The following is a 26,866-nucleotide window of genomic DNA, read 5'->3' as shown; positions in this document are numbered from 1 at the left end:
TTAGCCATTGTCAAATTCATATGACTTTCTCTAGATATAATATCAGTGTTTTAAAGAGATTCTCATCTTCACTGTGCATACAAATTAGGCATGACCACTATGGGTTCGGGAGTAGCGTGCTACTCGCCAAAAAAGTGCATTAACACCCCATCAGAGGTAACAAGCACTATATAAATACGAACCTTTTTTCCCTTTTCTATCCTCCCGCTATCCTTCTGAATACAAATAACGGACTAACCTATCCACCACTCAAATTACTTTCACATTTCACTATACTAATTCAACACTAATCCTTTATGGGTTACGGAGTAGCGCTTTGACACCTCGTCAGCGGTAGTAAGCGCTATAAAAATGCAATTACAATAAAATACAAAACAAAATTACCAGCCCCATTTCTTGCACTGAAGTCATCCCCGGTTAATAGTGAAGTACATGTTGTGATTTTGCCTGGCTTTGCCACACAAAAAGTGTCACAAAAAGCATCAAATTCAGAATCTACAGGTGATTTAGAGGCACTAAAAATACAACAGTAGTTAATAGACCATAGATAACCTGCCATGGGCAAATTAACCCCAATCTGCGAAAACAATTACAAAATCCCAATTAATGGTCAATGACTGTAGAACTGAAGGTGGGAAAAATCCATAAGGAGTTTCCCACTAGCCAAACCCAGTTTTATGTCAAAGTCTGCAGAAGAGGCACTGATGGGCCCAGTGACATCGTTTAAAAGGCTGAAGGTTACATTTCAGCTCTTCAGAAACTTTCTTGGAATTTTCCAATCCCTATTCCCCAGTTCTCATCGAGTCCTTCTCAGGGAGAGAAATTCTATGGTGCTGGATGATCTCTTACAGTTAACAGCTTGAAGGCAGACTGAATATTGTTGGTCTAGGTTGATATCTAGTTAGATGAAAACTAAGAAAACATATTAATCAGCATGGATTTATGGAGCAGGTTGAAATCTGGAAAGAGGTTTTGATACGGTTAGGTGCTGAGTATCTAATCATGTTTAGAATTTTTTGTCCAAATTGGCCGATGAGAATATATACAGGGGAATGGATAGTTTGTAAAACAACTTATGGACCCATTGTGGAGATCCTTGTCTAAACTCTAAACTGTAGGTTACGGGTTTGCTTCCTGGAGAGTCCCGTTAGCATTTTATCCTTCCAAGGTCAATCAAATGATAATCATTGAACTGTGCAACAAAAAACAAATAAACAATAATAGTAATGATAAATATATTTAAGGTCCACTAAGTTTGCAGGGCGTCGGACGGGGCAGGGCCAGTCATTTCCGGTGCATTCATGCCTGTGTAGATTACTTAAAGGAATCAGGTTGATTGGCCCTCTTTGGTCTAATTACACATAGTTCAGGGATGAGATTGTGGTTTTCAAAATGTTTAAATAATTCCAATTTAACAGACATCTGTGGAAACAAAGTCCTAATAGACACATTTGTATTTGTTACCATGCAGGAACTGTGTATGCTAATCAATGCAAGCTTTCCAGATAATTTGATGTTGTGTTTAGGGGAGTGTTTGAGGGAGTAAAGGGCCATAACCACATAGTAATAGCTCAGGTCCAAGGCAAAGTTGTTAATTTTACACAGGAATTCAATGTCTTTGGGTCCACTAACCACCCATGTAGAAGTTAAAATGACATGGCAAAAGGTGGGCATTTATACTGCAGACTGGACGGACCAGAGAATGAATGGTTGCAAAAGTCTACTTCAAATCCATTTTGGATATAGCTTCTTTTATAAGAAATAAGCTTTAAACAAATACCATCCTTGCTGCTGGTCCTGAAAAAGAATGCACATTTTCTAACAAGCGAAAATGATATTTCTAATTGAATTAAAGACCTAGGAACAAGTATTATCTCATACGGATTAGGAACAGACAACTTGATGTTAACTGTTATGTGGTACATAAATGCACTGCAGTTGTTGCATAGGTCAATGAATGAGGACAGTTATTAAAATTAGGACTGTGCTTTAACTGTTATGTGTTACGTAAATGCACTCCAGTTGTTACATAGGTCAATGAATGAGGACAGATAATAAAATTAGGACTGTGCTTTGAAAAACTCATGAACACTATTATATTCTTAAATGCAGGATCATAAGCCCAACATGATGGGAGGAAGATTAGAAGAGAATTTGGTTCAAGTAGGGAGAATGATTGGCTTGATGAGAATGAAGACAAAGAGACTTATGTATGATTCACACTGAGCGCCACAACTTGGAATACTGAATTATAAATCTGGTCATTTACTGCTAAGGCACAGCAACCGTGGGAAACAAAAGAGGGCTCCCGTTGTTGCTACATCCTAAAGAGCTCTCTCAGACAGCCTTTCAGTGTGGTGCTTCGCTCTCGTTGCCTATTTTATGTCACTTGGTGAAAAACATGCCCAATATTCACCGTTTCCATTTATAAATATATATGTTTACGTCGGTATTATGTAACATCTAGTTGAGCGGAGATTAGGTTAACATGAACATACTTTAATGTTAACATTGGCTTGTAAAGTTTTTTTATGCAAGCGTAAATGTGTTAAGGAGGTAAATTTCAAGACCTGGCAGGAATGGCTGTCTTTCCTAAGAGGTGCTACTAATCAGGCGTTACAGTCTTCTACGTGGTGTCCATCCAATAGGAAGTTATGGAAATCATTAGACATATCTTCCTTCCATTTTGAGCCACCTTGAAGCAGTACGGCCTTGTTCTTGTTATAGTAACTTGTTATATATGAGTATGCACCTTCGTCCATATGCTAGAGTTATACCCGCTACATCCACACGTTGAGTGTTTGGCATGTTAATCTATATCAATGAGACAAGCAAGAGTGGTTTTTCTCTTTATTTCTTATGATTTGTAATTTCTGTACTTGTCTGACAATATCTGTATCAAATCACTTATAACGGAAGATTTACTGTAATGTCTTTTACTTTTGTTTTCTTACTTCAATAAAAACGATTTGAAATAAAAAATAAAAAAAAACATGAACATACTTTAGATTACTACAGGTTTCTCAGGAGGGTGGGAGTTCTAGTGTCATGAGAATTTGTATTCTCCCAAGCAGGCAAAGCTTAATGGGGTTTGTCTCAGGGCTATCTATCCATTGTAGGTACACACATTTTTTTACTCATGCCATCTTTAAAGAACTGGAATTTATAGCAGTTATGTTTACCTTCAGAAATAGCTAACTTCCATTCAAATAGTCCCTTTATATTTCATATTTAAGATCATTTCTGAATTGCAAGAACCAATAAATTCTACTGTACAGAATTAAGGAATTCAGAGCATAGCATTTATGAAGGGAACACTGGGAAATCAGTGACTATATGTTAGTGCACCGTAAGCAAGTTTTACATCTGTCTGTCCCATAAGAAAAACCAAAATATGTAAACACAAGATTTAATACAAAACAAGCACATAACCAACATGTAAAAAAATCGACAGAATATTAGAATTCTTAAAGTCAGCTACGTCAGTTCTTTTGATTGCATTACACTCATTACAGCCACTTTCGTTTCCTATTTTCCCTCAACAGTGCACCCACCTTCCTTCTGTTTTCGCCACTGGAACTCCAGCACCACATCATCATGCCCTACAAAGGTGTGAACTGGAGTGTTCAGGTCGCAGATGTTCCAGAGGAGAAGGCTGTTCTCACGGCGCAGCTGGGGCACCATCACGGTTACCAGCCCACTACTGAAAGGCTGCAGAACAAATGGGAATATAGTACAGACTTAGTGAGCGAACAGAGCATGTGAAGGGGCTCAAAACAACATATATAATTTGGACTGAGTTCATGATTCTTCCGGTCAAGTCAAAACCGCATGGCTTTAGGATTCATCATTGATTTTAATCTGCAACATAATATGCCATCAGTCCCTTTTAGTTGGTAAGAATAAGGTTATCACTATTGTTTGGATTATCAATAAAACACTGGAAACTAGCGAACCATTAGGTCAGTCTTCACTTAAATCATATGGCATTTGTCCAACCGAATCTAGGTGTGGGCTTGACTGCACACCCAGAAGGCTGAGTAATACAGAATTTGTGTGTGGAGCGGTCCACATGGCAGAAACACAGATTGATGTAAAACAGGATCATTCAACTAGAAAACCAGAAAATCTTTGCTTGCTCCAATGTTGCTAGTGTAAAAAAAAATCTATAAATATCTGTAAACCTATTTCAGTACTATTGTAAAAGAAGCAGAGTTTCCGAAAAATGAACAGATTGCATTGGTGTATCTTGTACTATGGCCATACCATGTGACAATAATCGATAATGTCTGTACATCTTCCAACAGATTTAGTCTCTATTACCAGCTGTGAAGATGTGATACTGACTCTTGACAGTTATGCAAAGCAGTCAAGGCAGATATTTATTTTAAAGGGTTTGGTTAACTAATGATGGAGTACTTATCACAGTACACTTAATGTGAACTCGAACAGATCTACAACTTGGCATGAGAAGATCAACTTGGTCAAAGATTGAGTGAAAGAACATTTTCAGTCAGTAAAAATATTGCCTCATGTCGTTGTTCCCTCTATTGTCACTTTTTCGCTGAAGAACATTACGACTCCACTGCTGGCTTTTTTCTAAACAGAATATTGATACATTGGACTAACAGTCAGGAAACTGATGAATTTAACAGTTGTAAGAAATTACCTCACAACTCGAGTCCCCACAGGCTACAGAGGGCAACTCACTAATGTGACTGAAGTGCAGCTTCAGTTTTGCTTAGAGGCCTGAAAATGAAATCTTTTCACTTTTATTCCTGGTGTAAAGTTGTTATCTGCAGTACAATCCAATTCTCCAAGGGTGATTTACTAATGCCCCAACTTCTTCTGGCCCTAGATTTCAAACATTATATATTACTCACTTTTGCAGGTTGTCGTTGTAAAGCAAACGAAAATCTAACAACCTTCTATATAACCTAGTCTGGCCTCCTCTATTCCCAGCAACTGCAGACCTGTTTCTTGCCTCGTGATTCTAAGTAATATAGTGAGAAACCCATCAACTTCAGATCACCTCAATCGTTTCTAGTCCTTTAACATGATGCAATCAGGCCTTTATTCAGGCCATGCCATCAACCTTGCTTTGATCAAAGTGGGAAACCACTTCCTAATGACCACTGACAAAATGACTTGCATTTTATGGATCTACTGGATCCATTTGTTGCACTGGACACTATGCTCTAAGAACTGAGTAGACCAGCTATATTCAGTCGCTGGTATTCGGGGGATACTTATATCTTCTTCCTTCTTTGTATATTAAGGGTTACTTCTGGGTTGCCTTATATATCCATTATCTATATTCAACACTGGATTTTGATGGGGATCAAGTGACCCACGTGAACCTGACAAACTTATTGATTACTCATAGCAGGCTGACTCGTAGATAATATAGGTGGCTTAAAGCCTAATGTGAGTGCCCCTTTTCATGTCAATTAGGCCAAGAATTGCCTTCAATATCCCTTCCTCCTCAAATTGTTATGTTAAAAACATTTTAGGGATATGAATGTCCCCTGCATAGTATACTGGTGTGTTCCCTTGCCCGGAGTGCCCAATTGGTCAAACCCTGGAACCTGAATGACTGTATCAGCTTGGCTATGGAGAAAAAGTGCAGGTTAAACAAGGTTGGGCTCAATGAGGAGCATTTAGCACTCCACATGGAAAAACTAAATCTTTGGGCATAAAGTAACCACATCTCACTGTATGGGTTCTATGAACCAAAAAGATTTCAGTAGACCAAGCTCTTTACACTAACTGCCCAGCTAAGAAAGGCGCGAACAAGGACTTGTGGGAGAGAGACCATGATGGTAGGTTATAATTTTAGAATTTGTAGGTGTCCAGTGATTGCATCGTTCAATTGTAGCAGACATGCTACTTTAGATAATTGTGTAACAACAGACTAAATCGGAATTATAATGCACTGACTGAGTCTTTTTAGGATGTATAGAGATTGGACTTGAAATGTAATCACACTGATTTGTATTAGCAGTGATCACCTAGCCTGATTTTATCGAACTTTGGAAGGAGAAATTCTGATTCAACAGATTTCTCTAAAGATGATATATGGATTGAGTGATAGCCTGGTGGGTATTTATATATCATCCCTGTATCCCTAGGGCTCTTATGCCAACGCATAAATGTTTTTTATTAATATTTGATCTTTGATGAGATGTAATTGTGTAAGCTCACTGGTTATTAAGCCGGGAGCCACTATACAGGTGTACTTGTTCTCCTGCTATGTAACTATAAGGTAGCATCCTTTGCCTAATCTAACAGATCCCATTCACTATAACTAGCGCACTATAGATAAATAGTTGCAGGGATATGCCTGTTCTGTATATACGTTCGTCAGGGAGTCAGGATGGAGTTTAACTAGCCTATCTTGCCTAATTAGGTTGTTCTGTTCTGATTGTGTCAGTGAGAAGTAAATTATGAATCAAAGAGCATGTAGGAATAAACTGGTCTTCTTTGAACTCCCATCACGGGATGTTAAGGTAACATCCTTAGCTGAATTGAATAGACTCTACCCACAAAATCCAGCGCACTCCAGATAAATAGGTGCATGGACGTCCATGTCCCACATATTGGATCTGCAGGAAGTCAGGATGGAGTATAACTAGCCCATCTTAAGTGGTTTGTTTTCACCTAGTGAGTGAAAGGACTATTGCAAATTATGTGAAGTGAACTAGATGGTTTCAGGTAAATGGATTCAATTAGCCAGATGTTTGAAGGGTCTTTAAGCATGTTCAGTGCCAGCAACTCAAGGATTGATGTTTATGAGTTTTTTAAGAACTATTTAGGACTGTTTTAATATTATGCAAAAATAATGAAAATATATAGGATGATGTAAGAGGGTTGGTTCATGTTTTATTATATCTTTTCATGTAAAAAAAATGTTTTTCTGTACATAGATACTGCGGTCATAACCAAGTATTGAGAAGCCTGAAGAAGGAGGTTGGATCCGTGTAAACCCTTCGAAACGAGTCGCTTTTTCTTGGCCTACGAATATACGATGTAATTGTGTTATTTGACAGAATTTAAGAACGCAGTATTGAATCCACTGTTGTATGCTACTGTGGTTTTGCATTAATGAATTTGGAATTTTCGACATTGTTGCAAATCAAATTTTATTATATTTTAAAATTTCCAATTTCTTGTTATTTTAATGTGCATTACTCCTAATGTGAATAGGGGTATATATATATATATATATATATATATATATATATATATATATATATATATATATATATATATATATATATATATATATATATATATATATATATATATATATTCTTGTACCAACTTAATAAAATTAAAAACGTCTATATATTTTTTCAAAATTTGAACAATAGATTTGACTTACTGCCAACTGATAAATGGACCCGAGGTTGTTTGAGTGGTATGTGTGTTGTGAATGTATGGTTGGTATGCAAATATAATACCCCAAAGGGAGTTATTTCTAGACCTAATCCTCTTTGTGGTGTCCTGTCCCTTTGAAGTGTTGAATCCTCTCTTTCTTTTAGAAATTGCTAAATATTGCAGCACAAAACTCTCTAAATTGTAGGCCAAAAAAATGTGTATTTATTTTTGTAGCAATGGTGTCAGGCTGCGCTTTAGATATGTTTAAAAGTAAAGTGCGCCATACTGCGATTGCTACAATAGTAAATTGTGGATGCGTTAACAATTGATGTGTGCACTGATGGCTGGTGTTGTGTGTGCCTGTAGAAATTGTGCACTGATGTCGGGTGGTTTGTGTGACTGGTGGAAGTGTGCAATGCCGACTGGTGGTGTGTTTGCCTGGTGGAAGCGTGCACTGACGGTTGGTGGTGTGTGTGCCTGGTGAAAGCGTGCACTGACGGCTGGTGGTGTGTGTGCCTGGTGAAAGCGTGCACTGATGGCTGGGGGTGTGTGTGTGCCTGGTGAAAGCGTGCACGGACGTCTGGTGGTGTGTGCCTGGTGGAAGCATGCACTGACGGCTGGTGGTGTTTGTGCCCGGTGAAAGCGCTGTCGAAAGCTAGAGAAGAAATGGCTCCACGACCGAACACCAAACAGCCACACAACCCTCACGAGCGCCACCCGCAGACACCACCAACTCATCAGGACCGCCAAGAGGACCGCCTTCAAGGACCGCCTAGACAACAACTCACACAACACCAAAGAGCTCTTCAGCATCGTAAAAGAACTCTCCAACCCCAGCTCCATCACCAACGACATCCCACCATCACAAGACCTGTGCGACTCCCTGGCTACCTTCTTCCACCGCAAGATCACCAACATCCACGACAGCTTTAACTCCGACCCCCGCACCCACCACCGAGTCCACCACCCCTGCGACCATCACCCACACCAGCCGCCTAACCACCTGGTCCAGCGTCAGCGATGAAGACACCATCAAAACCATGAACTCCATCCATTCCGGATCCCCATCGGACCCCCGCCCCCACCACGTCTTCAACACGGCCAGCACAACCACGCGCCCCACCTCCGGAAAACTATCAACTGCTCCTTCGAGACAGCCACCTTCCCGGAAAGCTGGAAGCACGCCGAGATCAAAGCCCTTCTGAAAAAGCACAAGGCAGACCCTAAGGACCTCAAGAACTTCTGGCCCATCTCCCTGCTCCCGTTCCCAGCAAAAGTGACAAAGAAGATCGTCAACCAACAGCTAACCCGCTACCTCAAAGACAAGAACATCCTGGACCCTTCCCAATCCGGTTTTCGCAGCAACCACAGCACTGAGACCGCCCTCATCGCCGCCACTGACGACATCAGGACCCTGATGGACAAAGGAGAAACAGCCGCCCTCATCCTCCTAGACCTATCAGCAGCCTTTGACACAGTCTGTCACCGCACCCTATCAGCACGCCTCCATGACGCCGGTATCCAAGAGAAGGCCCTGGCCTGGACCACATCCCTCCTTTTCGGCCGAACCCAGAGCGTCCGCATCCCACCCTTTCGCTCAAAAACCACAGAGAACATCTGCGGCGTTCCACAGGGATCCTTCCTCAGCCCGACGCTGTTCAACATCTACATGGCACCTCTCGCCCACGTCGCACGACAACATAACCTCAACATCATCTCATACGCCGACAACACCCAGCTGATCATATCCCTCACCGAAGACCCCCACACCGCCAAAGCCAACCTCCACAAAGGAATGAGGGCCGTAGCTGACTGGATGAAGGACAGCAGACTGAAGCTGAACTCTGACAAAACGGAGGTCCTCATTCTCAGACACCACCCCCCCCCCCCCCCCCCCCCTCATCAGCCTGGGACGACTCCTGGTGGCCCACATCGCTAGGCACAGCCCCGGAACCCACGGACCACGCTCGCAACCTGGGGATCATCCTCGACTCCACCCTCTCCATAACCAGGCAAGTCAACGCCGTCTCCGCATCCTGCTTCAACACCCTCCGAATGCTCTGCAGAATCTTCAAATGGATCCGTGCCGACACCAGAAAAACCGTCACCCAGGTCCTCCTCACAAGCAGACTCGACTACGGGAACGCCCTCTACTCAGAAACAACAAACAAGCTCTTGAGATGACTACAACGAATCCAGAACGCCTCGGCTCGACTGATCCTCGACGTCCCCCACCGCAGCCACATCACACCCCACCTGAGAGGCCTGCACTGGCTCCCCGTCAACAAGAGCATCACCTTCAAACTCCTCATCCACGCACACAAAGCACTACACAACACCGGACCTACTTACCTCAACAAACGACTCAGCTTCCACACCCCCATCGAAGCCTCCGCTCAGCCAACCTCGCCCTCGCCACAGTCCAGAAAACCACAGCCGGCGGAAGATCCTTCTCCTACCTCGCCGCCAAGACCTGGAACACTCTCCCAACCAGCCTTCGACAGACTCAGGACCTGCTGGCCTTCAGAAGACTCCTCAAGACCCGGCTCTTCGATCAGTAGGGCCCCCCCCCATCCCCCACAGCACCTTGAGACCCTCACGGGTATGTAGTGCGCTTTAGAAATGCATTGATTGATTGATTGACCAGCTGATAGCCTGAAACCATGTTCCAAGCCATCGCCCAAGGCGCTACTTCAGTTAACTCATTCTGTTATTTCAGAAAGGTTGATGACAGTCAGGTTTCACACGTTACTGTGGTCATGTTTTGGGTACAGGACCCAGGAAAACAGGCCACAGCTACAGGCAATGCTCTCAACATACCCTCTCTGGGAAGAGGTTATAAAAATGGGGCTCATAATATCCCACTCGGTTCTAGCTTTAAGTTCTTCAAAACTAAAGAAGTTTCTCTAAGAACTGTTGAGAACTAGGACACCTTGCTAAAAGAGTCTGCCTTTCTCTTCTCCTATGAGCATGCCTGACCTGCTGAGAAAAGGGAGAAACATGTGGGGCCTGTAGGATCTTTCTACTCAAGGAAGGAGAAGCCCAGCTTCAGAGCCCAGAAGAAGCCAGCCAAGAAGTTTGTCTATAAAAGGAGTTGAGGTAAGTCTGCCTCAAGGTGTCGAAGCATCACTGAGTGTCTCTTGAATGGGTCTCCGAGTTTGTGGCAAGCGGTGTATTACTTGCAGAATCTAGATCCAACTGTTTTGAACTGAACAATAAGTTCAGTCGGAGCACATCATTACTAGTGCATAGAAATGGCAGATACAAGGATGGTGGGAGCAGACCTTGTCCTCCTGCCTTGGATCAGTTAAGGGATATATGTGTGAAAAGAGGATGAGGGCCTCCCAGGGACAGGGAAAGGGGGATCCGCGTAGGTTTTATTGGGAACGAAGTTTGAGATACTGGCCAGTAGGGAAGAAACTGCGATGGACTCTGGGGAGGTTAACATGTTAAGCTGCTGGGGAGGGAGAGCAGTGATGCGAGGCTCTCTTAGCCCTTATCATAGTTTGTCCCCTGACATACCTAAAATGTATTCTCAAATTTCCTTTCTTTGATTTCCCCAACAAATCCCCAACTCTGTCCCCAATTTCAAGGAGACAATTATCATCGGCTCCAAGAATCATTCCCTTTGTGTGAGTTAAGTCCGAGTACCCACGTTTGTAGCAGGCCGTTCAGAACGCTATAGTTGAAGATAAGAGAGCCAGTGAGTTACACAGGGAGAACCGGAGATTAGCTCACTAGGAACAGGAGAGAAAGATAGAGCCAGGAGGAATAGACACAGGAGGGGGGAAAAGGGAGATGAAAGGGGAAAAAGGAACACAAGACAAAAGGCGAGAGAATTAGAGTGAGGATAGTACTGGAAAAAGAGACTGCTACTTCAGAGAAAGGGAATTCTAAATGCACATCCTGTATAGGCTCTAAAAGAGCATGAGCTCATGTATGTGGAAAGCAATGACATTTTTTAATGGTTTGTGAGCTTTGAGCTAGCTTGTAGGATGCACGTTTAAATATCTTTTCTAAGACAGCTGCTTTAATAAGTCACTTGCTGAAAGAAGCTATAACTGTCACTGAGAGAACGCCATTGTCGGATCCATAAATTATGAGCGAATGACAGAAGCCCGATAATAAGGTTTCGGCTGAGGGCAGCTCAATACCGTTATAAATTCAGGGAAAGCCAAAGAGTGCAAAATAGTCCGTTTAAAACCTAGGTTCATGATATTTTGCGTGATTAGAATGAATGAGTGAGAGAGATTGAGTTAAATGATTTTCATGCCCTTAACCAATTAACGGCAACAGAGTGATTCAGAGCTGTGTTTTCTGCCCTACTAGGCAAAGCCTGTTTGACTTTGACATAAAAGGATGCAGAGACATTTGCAGTGTTGGCTCAAAAGGAGTTAGCTAACAGTATTAACAAAGGTCTGAAACAGCTTAGTGGTAAGCCAAGAGGGAGAATACCTCTGTACATATTGGATTCAAACCAGAGGGTAAGGCAAGGGCAATTCTTGAGGGCCCAGGACTAGACACCAGCAGAAAAGGAACTTGGTTTCTTGGCAGTAGCAAAAGGAAAAGAAAGGGATGTGAATTTCCTCCACACCCAAAGTGGTGAATTGCTATAAATGCCACGAAGAATGACATTACAGAAAGGATTATCTAGTGCAAGATCAAGTACCTGCCACGTCCATCATGGGCAGTATATTATCTGTGGGTGAGGAGACCCAAGAGGGCCCAGTAGCACTCAACCTAGTTTTATGAACCTCTAGGAAAAAGACCCATATTCCTTAAAGCACTTCTATCTGAAAACAATGGGAGTTGTGTTTGCAGCATGTGCTTAAAGGTCTACGGGTGAGAGAATCTATTGCATACATGAGAAGATTCTCGCTGGTACCAATAGCACAGGTCTTGCAGCCAGACAGTACAACATAGCATTTCCACTTGCCAGAGGAGAATCAGAAGTCAATGGAGAGGTAAAGAGAAACAGGGTGCTGGATATCTTTTAGACAATTATCTAATTGCAATACTTCTAGTACTAATGCCAAAAGCCTTAATGGCTTTGAACTTCAGATTTGTTGACCAGAGCACCAGCTAGACACCAGTCTCAGGAAGAGACCGTGAGCATTCCAGATTTGCAAAGACTAGAAGTGGTAGGGAGCGTGGTATGAGAGGCCATCATGGCAGACGCAGCTTGAACTAGCTCCGTGCGTCCACCTCTCTAATCCTGCATAATCGTACACGATACCACTCAGTATTCGTACCTGTCTGCCAAAGAACTGTTCCGGATCAAGAGGTGCCACTGACGGACGATTTTCTGCAGCTACGGAGGCTGCCCGGGAGGTGATGTGATCGGGCCTGGTGTCGTAGGATGCCGCGGGCCCTCCTTGTGCAGCTGCAGGGACCGGAGCCGGGGCCTGCTCCGAGGTGAGGAGCCGGGCGTAACAGGGGGGGCCTGTGTGTGAGCGCCGGGTGCGTTTGCTCCTGCTCTACCAGCGCTGCTGCTGCGGGACGCTTCCACTGTGGCTGGGCGCTGGTTCCAGGAGGGCCTCGCGGTTCGGCACGCTGTAGCTGGGACCACAGGGTTGGTCGGGGCTGGGGCTCGGCTTGCTGCAGCCGCCGCATCAATCCTTGGTACTGGGTTTCAGGGGTGGGGCCCCGTGTGGCGGGACCTTCTTGGTTGTGTGCTTGGGCTTCCCCTTGGGCTGTGGCGCCTGGGGGCCAGCGGACAGCTGGTGATGTCCCTGTAGCTGGCAGGAGGTGCAGTGGTGCCTGAGACTTGGGGCCTACACTAGCCCATAGCCAGATAGCGGCGACACAATTACGGCCCTGATTTAAATTCCTGCAGCAACATCAGTGGAATACTGCCTGGCGACTTGAGTGCACTACTGACGCCACCCGACTGGTGAGGGGCAGTGGCCACACAGCAAGACATCCAGCCAGCGTTGGACACATGGTGTGCCTGAGCTCTGCGTGACACGGAGGACTGCCTAGCGGTGCAGGGACTCCTGGGGAGGGGGGGGGGGGGTGTACTGGTGGTCCGGCGCTGTGGCTCCCATTAGAGGGGCCTTCTTGGTTTCCGCTGCGGGTTGCAGAGGCAGCTGGGCTAGGCCTAGGGCGGCTTGTGACCTTGCAGTGGGGATTTCCACTAAGGACTGGCCAGTCGTGCCTCTCTTATTTATTTTATTTTTATTTATTTGCAACGTTTTATATAGTGCTGGCTAGATCCGGAGCTATCAGAGCGCTTTACAAGAGGATCAGCGAGTTAAAGGTTACATAGTTACATCAATCAAATCCAAGAATCACGGTGGGAGTAGGAGGGTGAGGGGGAGGAAAGGAAACAACGGGGAAATGAGGAAAACAATGTCAGATGACCAGCTGGGTAGGTGACAGCTGAGGGGGTGAAACCAGGGCCAGACACGTCTATAGCTACATATGACCGCTCTACCGGGCATCGGCCAAGGTTGCTCGTGCATCGAGGTAAGTACAAACAGTTTTGGTATTCGCCCAGGGGGGCACCATCCAAGGTCCATCGAAAGTTCCATCAAAGTTCCACCGGGCGAGGGCGCTGCTCATCCGGCTCCATGGTGTGTACAATGGTCAAGGTTTCAGAGGATTAGCGAGTTACAGGTTACATAGTTACATCAATTAAATCAAAGAATCACAGGAGGAGGAGGGGGAGGGAGAAAACACAATGGGTAAACAAGGAAACAATGTCAGATGACCGGCTGGGTAGGTGACAGCCGAGGGGGTAAAACCAGGGCCAGACTGCTCTAAAGCTGCATATGACCGCTCCACCGGGCATTGGCCAAGGTGGCTCGCGCATTGAGGTAAGTACAAACAGTTTTGGTATCCGCCCAGGGGGCATCGTCAAAGGTCCATCGAAAGTTCCATCAAAGTTCCACCGGGCGAGGACCCTGTTGATCCGGCTCCGTGGTGTGTACAATGCTCAAGGTTTCAATCCGGGGGACATCGTCATAGATAAAATTGGTTGCACCCATCCTGGAGTTACTGGGAGGCCAAGACTTACTATAGGGTTGATATGCACTCAATAGCAATGCTTCCAGGGCACAGGCCAGGACAGCCATCTTAAGGTCAGGCATATAGAATGTGGAGGACTGGGATTGTAGGGCACTCAGCTCTTGCCCCAAGCAATTATCTCGGTGTGAGTGAGGCTGACGTAGGACTTAGTGTAAAAAACAGTCCCATTACAAGTCTTTTGCGCTGTGGAGACCCTGAAGTGAGCAACGAAATCACGCTCCTGCCGCCATTTTAGGGACAGAGGCAGCCCTTGCCTGGCACACCTTCAAGCAACTCTGCCCCGATTTTCTGCCATTTTGGTGTCAGGCGGGGAGGGAGTGGATTGGCGGGGCGGGGGTGCAAAAGCACTTGGGGTCAAGGCACAACTGCTCTCGGGAAGTCAGGGAACCACTGTCTATTCTAGATAAGGTAAGGTGAGGGGGACGCCAGAGAGTCGGGCTGCAAGATGGCCGCCAATTAGTGACGCTCTGTTGGACTGAAGAAAAAGATGCTCTTCGGTGCCTGATCAGTCTTGATCTATTACTGGTGTGGCTTTTGCAGCAGCCCGATCGAGAGGTGTTGCACAGGCACTCGGTTGAGACTGCCACCCTCGGCACAGTCACCCGGGAGGCCTGCGGACCCGGGTCACAGTAGTTACCCGGGAGCCTCCCTTTCAGAAACCACTATCACCCCTCCCTCCCCGGGCCTTCAGCACTGTGGATGGTAAGGCTGGGTGTGGACCTGGAGCTACTGGCGGCCACGGGAGGTGGAGCGGTGATGTCACCACAATCGCATGGCAGCATTGCAGGCTATATACCTGGGGAAATGAAGCCTGATTGCAGCTCCCTTGAGTTGTGGGGTGGGGCCGCGACCCTGCTTGGGGAATTTCACTAGAAGGCCGCCTCCTCATGGGGGACTTGGGAGCTCACAAAATTCGACAGGCTTACCAAACACTGACCACGCTCGCTAGCACGACCCTTCACAAGACTCATAGGACATGGAAGGACGATATCCCAGAACTGGCAGACGACGATTGGGCGCGGGCCATTGCCAGCCCTAGGGGCACTGCGGTGTCCTCTAGATACCGGCTTATTCAGTTTACATTTGTCCATAGGGTGTATTACACGCACCTTTGTCTTTCGAAGATGGGAGCTATCACCTCCTCACAGTGCTTACGCTGTGACCGGGAAGAGGGGTCATATTTTCATACGGTGTGGGGCTGCCCTGCCATACAGCGCTTTTGGCATAGGGTGCAGTCCTGTTTTAAGGGAGTGCTGTGATGGGACCTTCCGCTGGACCCCCGATTGTTTCTTCTACATAGTACAGACGATATAGGGGGGGGGACAGGTACAAGCAAGGTTTGCTCTTTCTAGCACTCACGATTGCCCAGGGTGGTGTAGCTCATCTTTGGAAAGGGACTTCCCCGCCGACAATGGGAAAGTGGCGAGGGGTGCTGGATACTTGCATGGGGGCAGAAATGGCAGTTTTTCAGGCACTGGGTTGCCCACAAAAACTCAGGAAAATTTGGTCTAGATGGCTATCTATCGGGGTATAGATCTTCCCCCGCAATCCCCTTAAGAACCTACATATACTGGGTGCTAATGGCCATCTCCTTAGATATTTTGTCCGCCTATTTTATTTAATGTGTACAGGTAATCAAAGATGACTGACTGACGAGCTTATAAAGCGCACTTTTGCCGAGGCGTCTTGAATATGATGCAGACAACAACAGATCTTTAAGACCTTGAAAAGAGCCATGTCTTTATCATTTTCCTGAAAAAGGCCCTGTTGGATTCTAACCTGATTGTCACAGGGAGGGAGTTCCATAAGATGGATGCTTCATAAGAGAAACCCTTTCCTCCCCATCTAGCTCTTTTTATTCTATGGAAAAAAACCAATCCTGTGTTGGCAGACCTGAGAGAGCGTTGGGGCTGGTATACAGAAAACAAGGTTTGAATGTCCGCAGCCCCTCCTCAGTATATAGCCTTGTGCAATAGACACAGGGCTTTAAAGTACACTCTCTGACACCCTGGGAGCCAATGTAGCTCCTTAATCACCGCTGACGTCGGGTGGTATTTAGGTAAACCAAGTATAACTCGAGCCGCTGCATTCTGAAGCGATTGAAGTTTTATGATCTGTCCCTTGACAGCTCCTAAATATAGGGCATTACAATAATCAACTCTGGATAAAACCAGAGCTCCGACTACTGTTTTCCTAAGTGACAGAGAAATAAAGGGCAGAATTTTCCGCAGGATTTTTAATGTGAAAAACCATGCAGAGGAAACTTAATTTGTTTGCGAGGCAAGTTTATGGTCCTTGTCAAGCACAAATCCCAGATTCCTGGCCTTGGGCACAGGGACTGGACAATTGCCAGCCTCAGGAGGCCACCAGGCTTGGCTCCATACTGAGGGTAGTTGACTAAACTCTAGGACCTCCGTTTTTTCTGTATTAATCTTTAAAAAGTTCGAATTCATCCATGCCTTTACATCTGTGAGGCAATTACAGAACCTATCCGCTGTTTACCCCACACTTTGTGTCAGAGAGACCACTAGTTGAGTGTCGTCAGCGTACGACACCAAAATTATGACATGCTCTTTGATTACTCGTGCCAGGGTACTGACATATAGATTAAATAATGTCGGAGACAAGGCCGAACCCTGTGGGACTTCACATGGGAGGTGGAAGATTCCCGATTGAAAGCCATTCCGGTGGATCAGTTGTTCTTGTGATGTTAAAAATGATGTAAGTAGAGTCAGAGCCACATCTTCAATACCTGCATCCCTCAATCGAGGCAGCAATACTGCATGATTTACGGTGTCAAAAGCTGCAGTCAGATCAAGCAGGATGAGTGCAGCTCTGTCTCCAACGTCCATCACTTTACGGATCTCTTCAGTGGCCATGATTAGAGCCGACTCGGTGGAATGCCCAGAGCGGAAACCATGTTGAGTAGAGTCAAGAATGTTACTGCTACCCAGGCATTCTGTTAGTTCTAGATTCATGGCTTTCTCCAAGACTTTTGATGGTAGTGGAAGGCAGGAGATTGGGCGATAGTGTTTGCCTCTGAGGGGGTCTAAGGAGGCCTTTTTATTAGGTTTTGTGGTGTTGAACCGCGCGAAGCGCGGTCTCGCCAGAGACCTATTGTTAGGGATTCTTCTTTCCAGGAGAGGGGACAGGAGCTGGCCGCGCACTTGGAATTGAGCAGGCCACGCGCACGCGAACGCGCTCGCTGTGGCCAGCTCCTGTCTACTCTTCTGGAAAGCTCCAACACGACACACGCATACAGAGAGACACACACACACGAGCGCCCATGCACGCACACATACATACAGAGACACACCCCCCCGTCGCACACATACATACACACGCGCGCACACACACACACACACGCGTGCACCGAGCCCCCCCGCCGTCGCACACATACACACAAGTGCGCACACACACACACACACACAAGTGCACCGAGCCCCACCGCCATCGCACACATACAAACACACACACAGACCGCCTCCTACAACTAAGGCCCACTTACCGCCACTCCGGACTTCAGCCGCCACCGCGGGGCTCTCCCTCGGGCATGGGAGCCCCGCGTCTCCACTGCTCCTCTCCTGGCCAGGCACTCTGTAGGCGCGGGCTTCACAAGATCGAAGTCCCGTCCCACGACAGGTTTCAGTTTCGCTCATTGTCCAGTGCGCGCGGAGGGGGAAGCACCTTCGAATTTGTGCTATTGCAATTGAATTTATATAGCGCTTACTACCAGTGATAAGGTGTCAAAGTGCTTTTCAGCGAGCCATACGCTACATCGGAAGCCAAAGAGGATTAGTGAAGAATTAGTATCGGGTAATATGAAAGTATAAATGCACAGAAGCTGAGGGGCTCATCCTTTACCGGTGTTCTGGCCCCAGAGAAATAAATCGCATGCATTTCCTCAACATGCCTACCCAGCGCATTGCTGATATTTTAGCAGAAAAAAATGAAGCCACTTTTGTTAATAAGCTGCACGAGTGCCAGTAGGACAGTTCTCTAATTTGTTAAACATTTGTTGAGTATGGACTGCTTAGCAAAGCCTTTGAATTTGGCGAGCAGATGTGCTGTATTTAAAAAAAAAAAAAAAGTTTTAATGCCCAGCAGATGCCAAAAAAAAGCAGTGGCAAAGCCAATAAATCATGCCCGCAAGAGCTATTGGCAATGCTTTGCAGTGTGCTAAAACGAATTCTGGATTATAGGAAGCACTATAAAGCAGCCAGGGCTAATGCACTTAAAAAAATAACATGCATTAGAGCGTGATCCATGCTAGTTCCTTTTTATTTTTAATATTGGCCATGCTGCACCACAGCAACATCTTTACAGCATGGCTACAAATAATTTCCAAACTCGGCAATGCCCATACTGTAGTGTACAGCATGAGCAAAAAGTTGCTGGCAGAGCTTATAGTCTCAAAGGCGAAACCTATTGGCTTGAGGACACCATCATTCATCACTCGGGGACACCACCACTCATCACTCGGGGACACCACCACTCATCACTTGGGGACACCACCACATCACTCGAGGGCACCACCACATCACTCGGGGACACCACCACATCACTCGGGGACACCACCACATCACTCGGGGCCACCACCACATCACTCAGGGGCACCACTCAGGGACACCACCACATCACTCGGGGACACCACCGCATCACTCGGGGGCACCACCACATCACTTGGGGCCACCACCACATCACTTGGGGCCACCACTCAGGGACACCACCGCATCACTCGGGGGCACCACCGCATCACTCGGGGACACCACCGCATCACACTGGCCACCACCGCATCACTCGGGGGCACCACCGCATCACTCGGGGGCACCACAGCATCACTCGGGGACACCTCCGCATCACTCGGGGACACCTCCGCATCACTCTGGGACACCTCCGCATCACTCGGGGACACCTCCGCATCACTCGGGGACACCTCCGCATCACTCGGGGACACCTCCGCATCACCCGGGGACACCTCCGCATCACCCGGGGACACCTCCGCATCACCCGGGGACACCTCCGCATCACTCGGGGACACCTCCGCATCACTCGGGGACACCACGAATAAAACAATTACAGTTAATTGTGTTTGTGCCTGGGTGTTAATGGATTTTATTGTATATGGCCTGGCAGCCCCATTCCTAGAAGGAGATGGTGAATGGTCTTTTCTTTTTGCACGTTATTTATGGTTTGGTGGACGTGGTACAGGTAGGTTTTTTTTAAATTTATTTACTACTTTTCACTTTTATAGGGCGCAAACTTTACCCGCAGGTATTAGAGTGCTTTAAATCAGCATGCTTATAACAAGCAAGACTAGCACTCTATATTACTGCCAACTTTGCTTAGCAGAAGCAACAGCTAACCATTCACAAACAATGTTTATATACCAATTGCAAATTAAAGAAAAAAAATTTATGCAAAGCATTGTCATTTACAATGCCAGTAACTCAAACTTTAATGCTGCGAGACCTATTGCATTGCAAATGCTTGTTTATAATGGGCCTAATGCATGCCTTTTTCCACGAGGATGGAAACTCCCCGGAACTAGTGATCGCATTTAATAGAGGGGTCAAGGAAGAACTTACTTCTTCCGATGCCAGGTGTAATATATGTGGGGGGACACAGGTCCAGAGGTGAGTCCGACTTGGTATGTAGCAACAGGTTGGCAACTTAATATGCCTATATAGAGTGGAAAAACGTGACAACCTTTGCCAAGATGCCCGGTGATCCAAAGAATCTGCACTGTTCATTTTTAGGACACATGCAGCAGTGGCTAACCCATCGTATACCATTTGAACTTTATTCTGAAAGAACGTGGTAATTTGTTCCGCAAAATTTTGGTCCGGCAAAAATGCTCTGTCGCCCGGACATTTTGAAAGCGCTGTCACTGTTTTGAACAACTCCTTGGAGGAATTTTCCGCCTCCAGAATTTTTGCAGTAAAGTAGCCAGATTTGGCAAGTTTTATGGCTGCCTTTTAGTCTTCTAAGGCGCAATTATAGTCTTTTAATGATCAGCACTATAGTCCGATCTCCAAATGCGCTCCATACATCTACAGGTTATTTTAATTTGCCGGAGCTCAGTCCTGTACCAAGGTGAGGTAACATGTATATTACGGAGTTGTTTAGTGGTTTTCGGGGCTAACAAGTTTACTGCTAAACTAAGCCAGCTTTCAAAATTTCTGGCTGAGGTATTAAGAGTCAGAAGTCACCCCCGGGGGATTCTTCTCCAATGTAGTTACCAGATCACTCTTTTGGATGGATTTCAAAGGACGAGATTTTACTATACCGGACCTTTCCCTACGCCCCCTAGTTGTTGGAGGGAGCTTTATGCGAAAATGTATTGCAGAATGATCCGACCATGATAGAGGTTGCACGCTAACTATCTTCAGATGTTCGTTGTTGGTAAAGATACCATCTTGCGTTTGGCATGCGAAGTGTGTCGGCTCTTCTACAATCTGCCTCAGACCAAAGATTGCAAGATTGTCCAACAAATGAGATGTGTTAGGGTTATTGTTAGATTCCAAATGGAAATTAAAATCCCCCAATATGGTAATTGTTGGAATATCCAAACAAGACTCCAAAAATGTCTGGAGCGAACTAGAGAAAGGCGATCTCACCCCTGGTGGCCGATAAATTAGAAGCCCCTGAAAGAATGCCAAACTTTTATTTCTAATGCTAAAAGACAGTGCCTCATCCTGTAGCGAGGATTGTGGCAGAATCCGAACTGAGAAGCAAGATCGATATATAATAGCTTCCCTCCACCTTTCGTTTCGACCCTATCCACATGTGCAACTAAGTAGCCTGATGGAACTGCTGCATTCCAATCCGATTCCGATGTCTCATTGGCCCAGGTTTCCATAAGAAACATAAGATCCAGGTTTGCAACTTGGATCAGGCATTCCAGGTCATATTTATGTTTGCTCATTGATCTTGCATTTAATGGAATACCAGTGATTGATTCGCCGCTAAGGCATGGAATGTTCCTGTGTTGGTCCAGGGAATGATGAGAGGGTATATCCATGACAATATCCTGCCCTTGTGATCCCCTGCTAAAATGAATATTATTGACCATATTCCTAGCCAGCCTCTCTCTGTTCCCAATATCTCTGTGCAGACAACCTTTTACCAGTTTGACAAGAATCCCCAAGCCACAGGCATTGCATCCTCTTAAATTATAAATATCTCTGTCTATCAGTAAAGAGGGATTAAAACAATCACAAATGTGAAGGCCAACCAGCTCATTCCGGGAATACATTAAAAAAAATGATGCATGCCTATATTGGGGAATGGGGACAGTCAGCGTGAAGTTTCGGTTGTTATGAATGTTAAGTTTACCAACTGTACCTTGTAGATGTCGCAATTTGTGTAATGTGCTATTTTCTTATGCACAACAGATATATGTTGGATACTTACTGACGTGGTACATTGAAAATGCAATAACTTTTTTTTTTTTTTTTTTAAAAGACTAGAAGTGGTTGTGAGCAGATCAGAGCACACTATAAAAAGGCACAGGCCACAGCATCCTTCGCTACTGCTCCAAATGGAGAGGAGGATGAGGTACCTGAAAGCACACAATGAGTTGAAGTCTGGGTGACTGCCACAGATTCAGAGTTTGTTAGCTGCTGGAGAAGCTATTTGGGAGGAGTTCTCCCAGACAAAGTTGAGAGCCCTATACTTGTGGGACTTCAGAAGGAATTCCAGGAACAGGTTAGTAAGAAATGGTTAGGTCGGAAGGAACTGTATTAATTGAATGGATAAACTGCTTTAGAGTGAGTCCTTGAGTGAGAAGATAGTAACAGGCTGGTAGTTTCTTTAAAGCACAGGAACTTCATGTTGTAACAGGCCATGAAACTACACTAGCAGGACACTTCGGCATTAAAAAGATTCACAAACAGTTGGACTTTTTGTTTCACTGGCCATGGCTGTGCCGGGACAGACAGCCAGGCCGCAGCCCTGGCATACTGATGTGCATCCATTGTTCTAAGACAATGAGAGGGGTCACCCCTTACATCACTTCCTCCAACCCAAGGACATGTGCACATTCACCAATCGCACTTCACAAGAACTGATCTAACGGTCGCCATACAAGTAGTCATTCTGTCCTGATGTTTGAACCACTGGTGGTTCTGAGGCACCAGGGAAGGTGCCTCAGTCTCCACTGGGCATGCAGCACCAGAATGTTACACAAGCCACCCAGTCCAGAAGGAAGAGGATCTTCAGAACTGTAGGTGGAACTGTAGCCAAAGGATAGGTATCATAACTAGAATGTCAGAAATCCTCTGATGCAGGGAAGCTCTCATGCAGGAAGTGCCCAGAATCATTCCTATGAAAGCCATCAGGATGAGGTAATACTGCTGCTGGTTAATGGAGAACCCCAGACAATGTAGCATGATAAAGGTGCACATCAAATGATCCAAAACCACTGCTGAGAATCCTACCTCCACAAGCCAATCATTCCATTGCAGAAATATGTTAAACCCTGGTGTCTGAGGGAGAATGTTAGCGTGCCCAGTCCGAATTGAAAACTCAGGAAGTGTCTGCAAGAACAAAAAATAGCACCATGATTTGGTAGTTTAGAACTGACTATGAAGCTGAGGGAGAGTTTGTATGCTGGAATGACTGGCAGATGAAAATAAGTATCCTGGTGATTCAGAAACATCATCCAATCCTGCAAGTTAACGGCCGGGATGACCCGACTTAGGGAAAGTATCTTAAACTTATAACAGCGGACAAATGGACAAAGAGTTTCGGGAGCCTCAAGTCCAGAAAGCCATAAGGGCCTGTCAATCTTAGGGGGTGCAGGGAATACACTTCTGTGCCCCTCTCCTCTATGGCCCCTTTCTGTACCAATCTCAGTACTTCTTCCTTCAAGAACAAAGGCCTAGGCTGAGAGTTCTTCCTGGTATATGTTACAAAGGACTGGCCAAAAAAGGAGCTGGAGAGCCCCTTGCATGCCAACTGAAGCACCTAGAGATCTGTGATGACAGATTCCAACTGGGCTAGAAAATAGGAGTACCTCCACCCAAATAAAAGTTGGTATGGGGGTAGGGCAAATCAGAGCAGCTTTGAAGTGGCAGAACCAGCAGAAGGAGGGAGACTGGCGCTGATGTTGCAGTTGTTGGAAACCCATAGATATAGCTCTACAGTGATAGGAGAAGAAAATTGTAGTGGCCTTTAAACACCCTACAAAGGTTTTTCTGGAAGGCTGACCTCTCGAATAGCCAAGAAAGCAGCAGTACAGCTGTTGAAATTGTTCCGCTGGGGGTACAAGCTCCAGGGAGCTTATCGTAGCAAGGCTGTTTTTGAAGTGTTCCAAGGCAGAGATAACTTCATCACAGAAAATCATCTCATTGTCCAATAGCATTTCCCACAGGGCAGCCTGGATAGCTGCAGAAAATCTTGAGGAGCACATTCAGGCACTCCTGAGCAATGTAACTGCAGTTGCAATAGTTTCAGCGGATTCTAGTCCGCATTTAAAATGTGCTTTAATGAGTCATGGCCATCTTTGACCAACTCTGAAAACAGGCCTTTCATGCGATTTGGAAGGACATTTGTAGCCAGCTTCATTATTTCGATCATGGCATAGACATGATGTTTGAGAAGGCATGTCATATTGAAGACTAGGCCAGACAGACAGAGGAATGTATTTGGCTCCAAAAAGGAGTCAAGATACTTGTACTTCTAGCCAGAGGTGATGTTGAGAAAGCACTGAGATTCACTTTCACTGAAGATGCTTGATCCAGCAGGCTGTCCAGAGAAGGGTGGGCTGAAAACAATTTTGGACTGATACCTTTGATGGAGGAAAATCTGCCCATGAATGGCTAGCCCAAATAGCGTTTCACATATGCAGCCTGCCCCATTTTCAGAAGAACATTGCTGAAGAGAAGAAGAGTTTCGGAGCCACAGAACATAGCATGTATTATTTGGATTCTGCAGACAGCATTGGCTGTTCAAGCAACTTCGATGCTTTACACTTAACAGCCAAGAACGAAGTAGCACCTTCAGTGGAAGGATGTTAAGGATACATAATGTACAGGGATAAGGCTATCATCTTCTGAATCATCTTTTTCAGTGCACCTGAAATCTAGGTTGGGCTTATCGAGAGCGTCCAGATGTGATGTAAAGAGTTTTTCCAGGCATGTGAATCTCCAGGTAGAGGGTTTGAAAGAGTTTGGCCATCAAACAAAGCATTTACATTCTCTCTAGGCAACAAAAGGATTTCCTCCAATTTCAAGGACCGAGGAAGTTCTAAGAGCAATGCCAGAGACAATGTGGAAAGCAGCACTGATGCAAGTCACACCAGAGTACTAACTGAAGGTGGCTTTCCCAGAAGCGGCATCAAGGCTGGAGCTGGTGGAACTTGAGTTGCTGATCTGAAAAGACCAGGCTATCCTGGCAAACTGCCTCAATTGGAGACATATCAGTATATGGAGAAGGAAACTCCGATTGAAGATTTTTACGACCTGGTATTGACTCTAAGGAAGAGGCCGGTATTTGGGAACTGCACCACAGACTCTCCAAACGGTACCAGGCGCACCTACATTTCTTCAATGTTAAATTGGACTTTTCCTGTCTGTGGTGTTTTTCATGCTTGTTGGGAAGGTTCTTATCATAGGATGGACAAGCGACTCTTCTATTACAATTGAGAAAAACATGTACATTGTGTATTTTCTGTTAAAAACACATGCAAGTCATTAACACAAAGCCGGGTTTCTTGTCTTCTTTGAAAAAATTGACTGATGAACGGTCTTGTGTTGAGTTATTTTGCTTCACTACTGCTTCTGTACCATTTTCTAGTCGTTGTTGTAATACTTTATTCGATAGATTTATCATAAAAGTAGGTACACATCCTATCTATTACAACAACAAAAAAACATGGTATAAAATACAACCGTTAAAAACTTTAAAAAAGCATATTTACAATAAAAAGAACAAGATAGTTTAAAGGACAGCAGTGGATATAAGCCATACAATTTCATCAACATGACCAATCATCTAAACAGGTTTGTTTTTTAAGATAGTGGTACGAATTAACCAAGCCCTGCCCAAGAACTTTGCAACCCCACAGATCATGGAAAGGGATGATGTGTCTAGTCTTAGAGCCAAGCATTGTCTCCCAGTGCAGAGCTTGCACACAGCACACTAGTAAACAGCTAAGAAATTAGGAATCCAAGTTAGAGCCTGTGTCCTGGAGTGTGTTGAATTTCACGGTACATGATCACGAGTCATTCGATAAACACTCAAGACCGATAAAAGAAATGAAGAAAACTCTGCAGCAGGACATCAATATTATCTTCAACGCATGCTGCAAACAGGAGAGTGCTCAGTAGCCAAGGACTACTCAAGAAGCTATACAAAATATTTCAATATAGAGACTCTTTTTCTGTCAGAAAGGTCTTACTCCCCTGTGTTACAGCACAATATTATTGAAATGCTCCCTTCCATGAAAATGAAACGTCTCTGCCTGTAGACTTCTACTAGTGGGTTCCTCCTTATTGTAAATTCTCCCACTTCCAAAACTGAGGAACACTCTTCAACCTAGAAAACCAGCACTGCAGGGAAGTACCCACTGTAGGCAAAAAAAAAAGGGGGGGGGGGGTAAGAGAAATGATAAGTTCACACGTACCGTGTACCTGGCCTTCCATACTGGCACCTGGCAGGACAGGATGTTCAAGTACTTTCGAGGTTGCCGTGAATCCCAGAACTTACATGAAAAAATGGAGAGAGAATGGAAGTGTTAAATGTAGAAATTAAAATTCCTTAACAACATCATTATCTGGGCAAGAACTGCCAGACTGCAATGCATGGGTCAATGATGAAAGTGATCTAGTCCATTCATTTTGTTTCTAGTTAGGAAATCCACCACATAGCTGCACATTAGGACTAAAGGACCCAGCTAAAAATTTAAGTGTGAGGTGATTATCACATGCAGAGAATCAGAATTAGGTGGGATGGAAGGTAAAGGGCAGAATTTAAATAATGTATTTATGATTATTTCTCCAAATAAATCTTCTACAAGTATGGGCAATGCCAATGAGAGTGGCCCGTCTGACTGAAATATGTATTGTCTGATGGATAACTGTACAGTTCAAGCTGGAGTATGCTACAAGAAAACCATAAATGTTGCCTTCATTAAGAACATAATGAAATACTAGCAGCATATGGAACGAAAAAAGACAACATACCCCCTATAACATTATATCTGGTATTTACAGGGTTTAGAAACTGCATTATTATAGTAGACTGGTTATTAAACATTGGTCCGCAGACCCTTGGGGTTCCGAAAAGGTTATTCACAGGGTCGACAACTGCTTTGAAAATGAAACGCAAAACGTATTCAGAGGGTCTGCAACTGCTTAGAAAATGTAATTAAATATTAGCAATCACTCCACTGAATATACACAAACAATAAAACTGAAAACTTTCAAATGCTCTGTAATTGTGAAGGAATTTG

At 45.0% G+C, this 26,866-nt stretch overlaps 1 protein-coding gene across 2 annotated transcripts in view; it reads right to left on the bottom strand.

The window, feature by feature from the left end:
* WDR59 (WD repeat domain 59) overlaps positions 1-26,866 on the bottom strand; it is a 1,027,519-nt gene that overhangs the window by 712,494 nt on the left and 288,159 nt on the right. For both annotated transcript variants that reach the window (XM_086945225.1, XM_086945226.1), the window contains exons 9-10: positions 26,039-26,116; positions 3,555-3,711 (exon numbers count right to left, since the gene is read on the bottom strand). In XM_086945225.1, the coding sequence (XP_086801351.1) occupies positions 3,555-3,711; positions 26,039-26,116 (235 nt within the window). The remainder of the gene's footprint in view (positions 1-3,554; positions 3,712-26,038; positions 26,117-26,866) is intronic.

This window comes from Lissotriton vulgaris, chromosome 12 (assembly GCF_964263255.1).
Source record: "Lissotriton vulgaris chromosome 12, aLisVul1.2, whole genome shotgun sequence".
NCBI lineage: Eukaryota > Metazoa > Chordata > Amphibia > Caudata > Salamandridae > Lissotriton > Lissotriton vulgaris.
The sequence above is the reverse complement of the archived record's forward strand: the minus strand, read 5'-3'. Positions and strand labels throughout refer to the sequence as shown.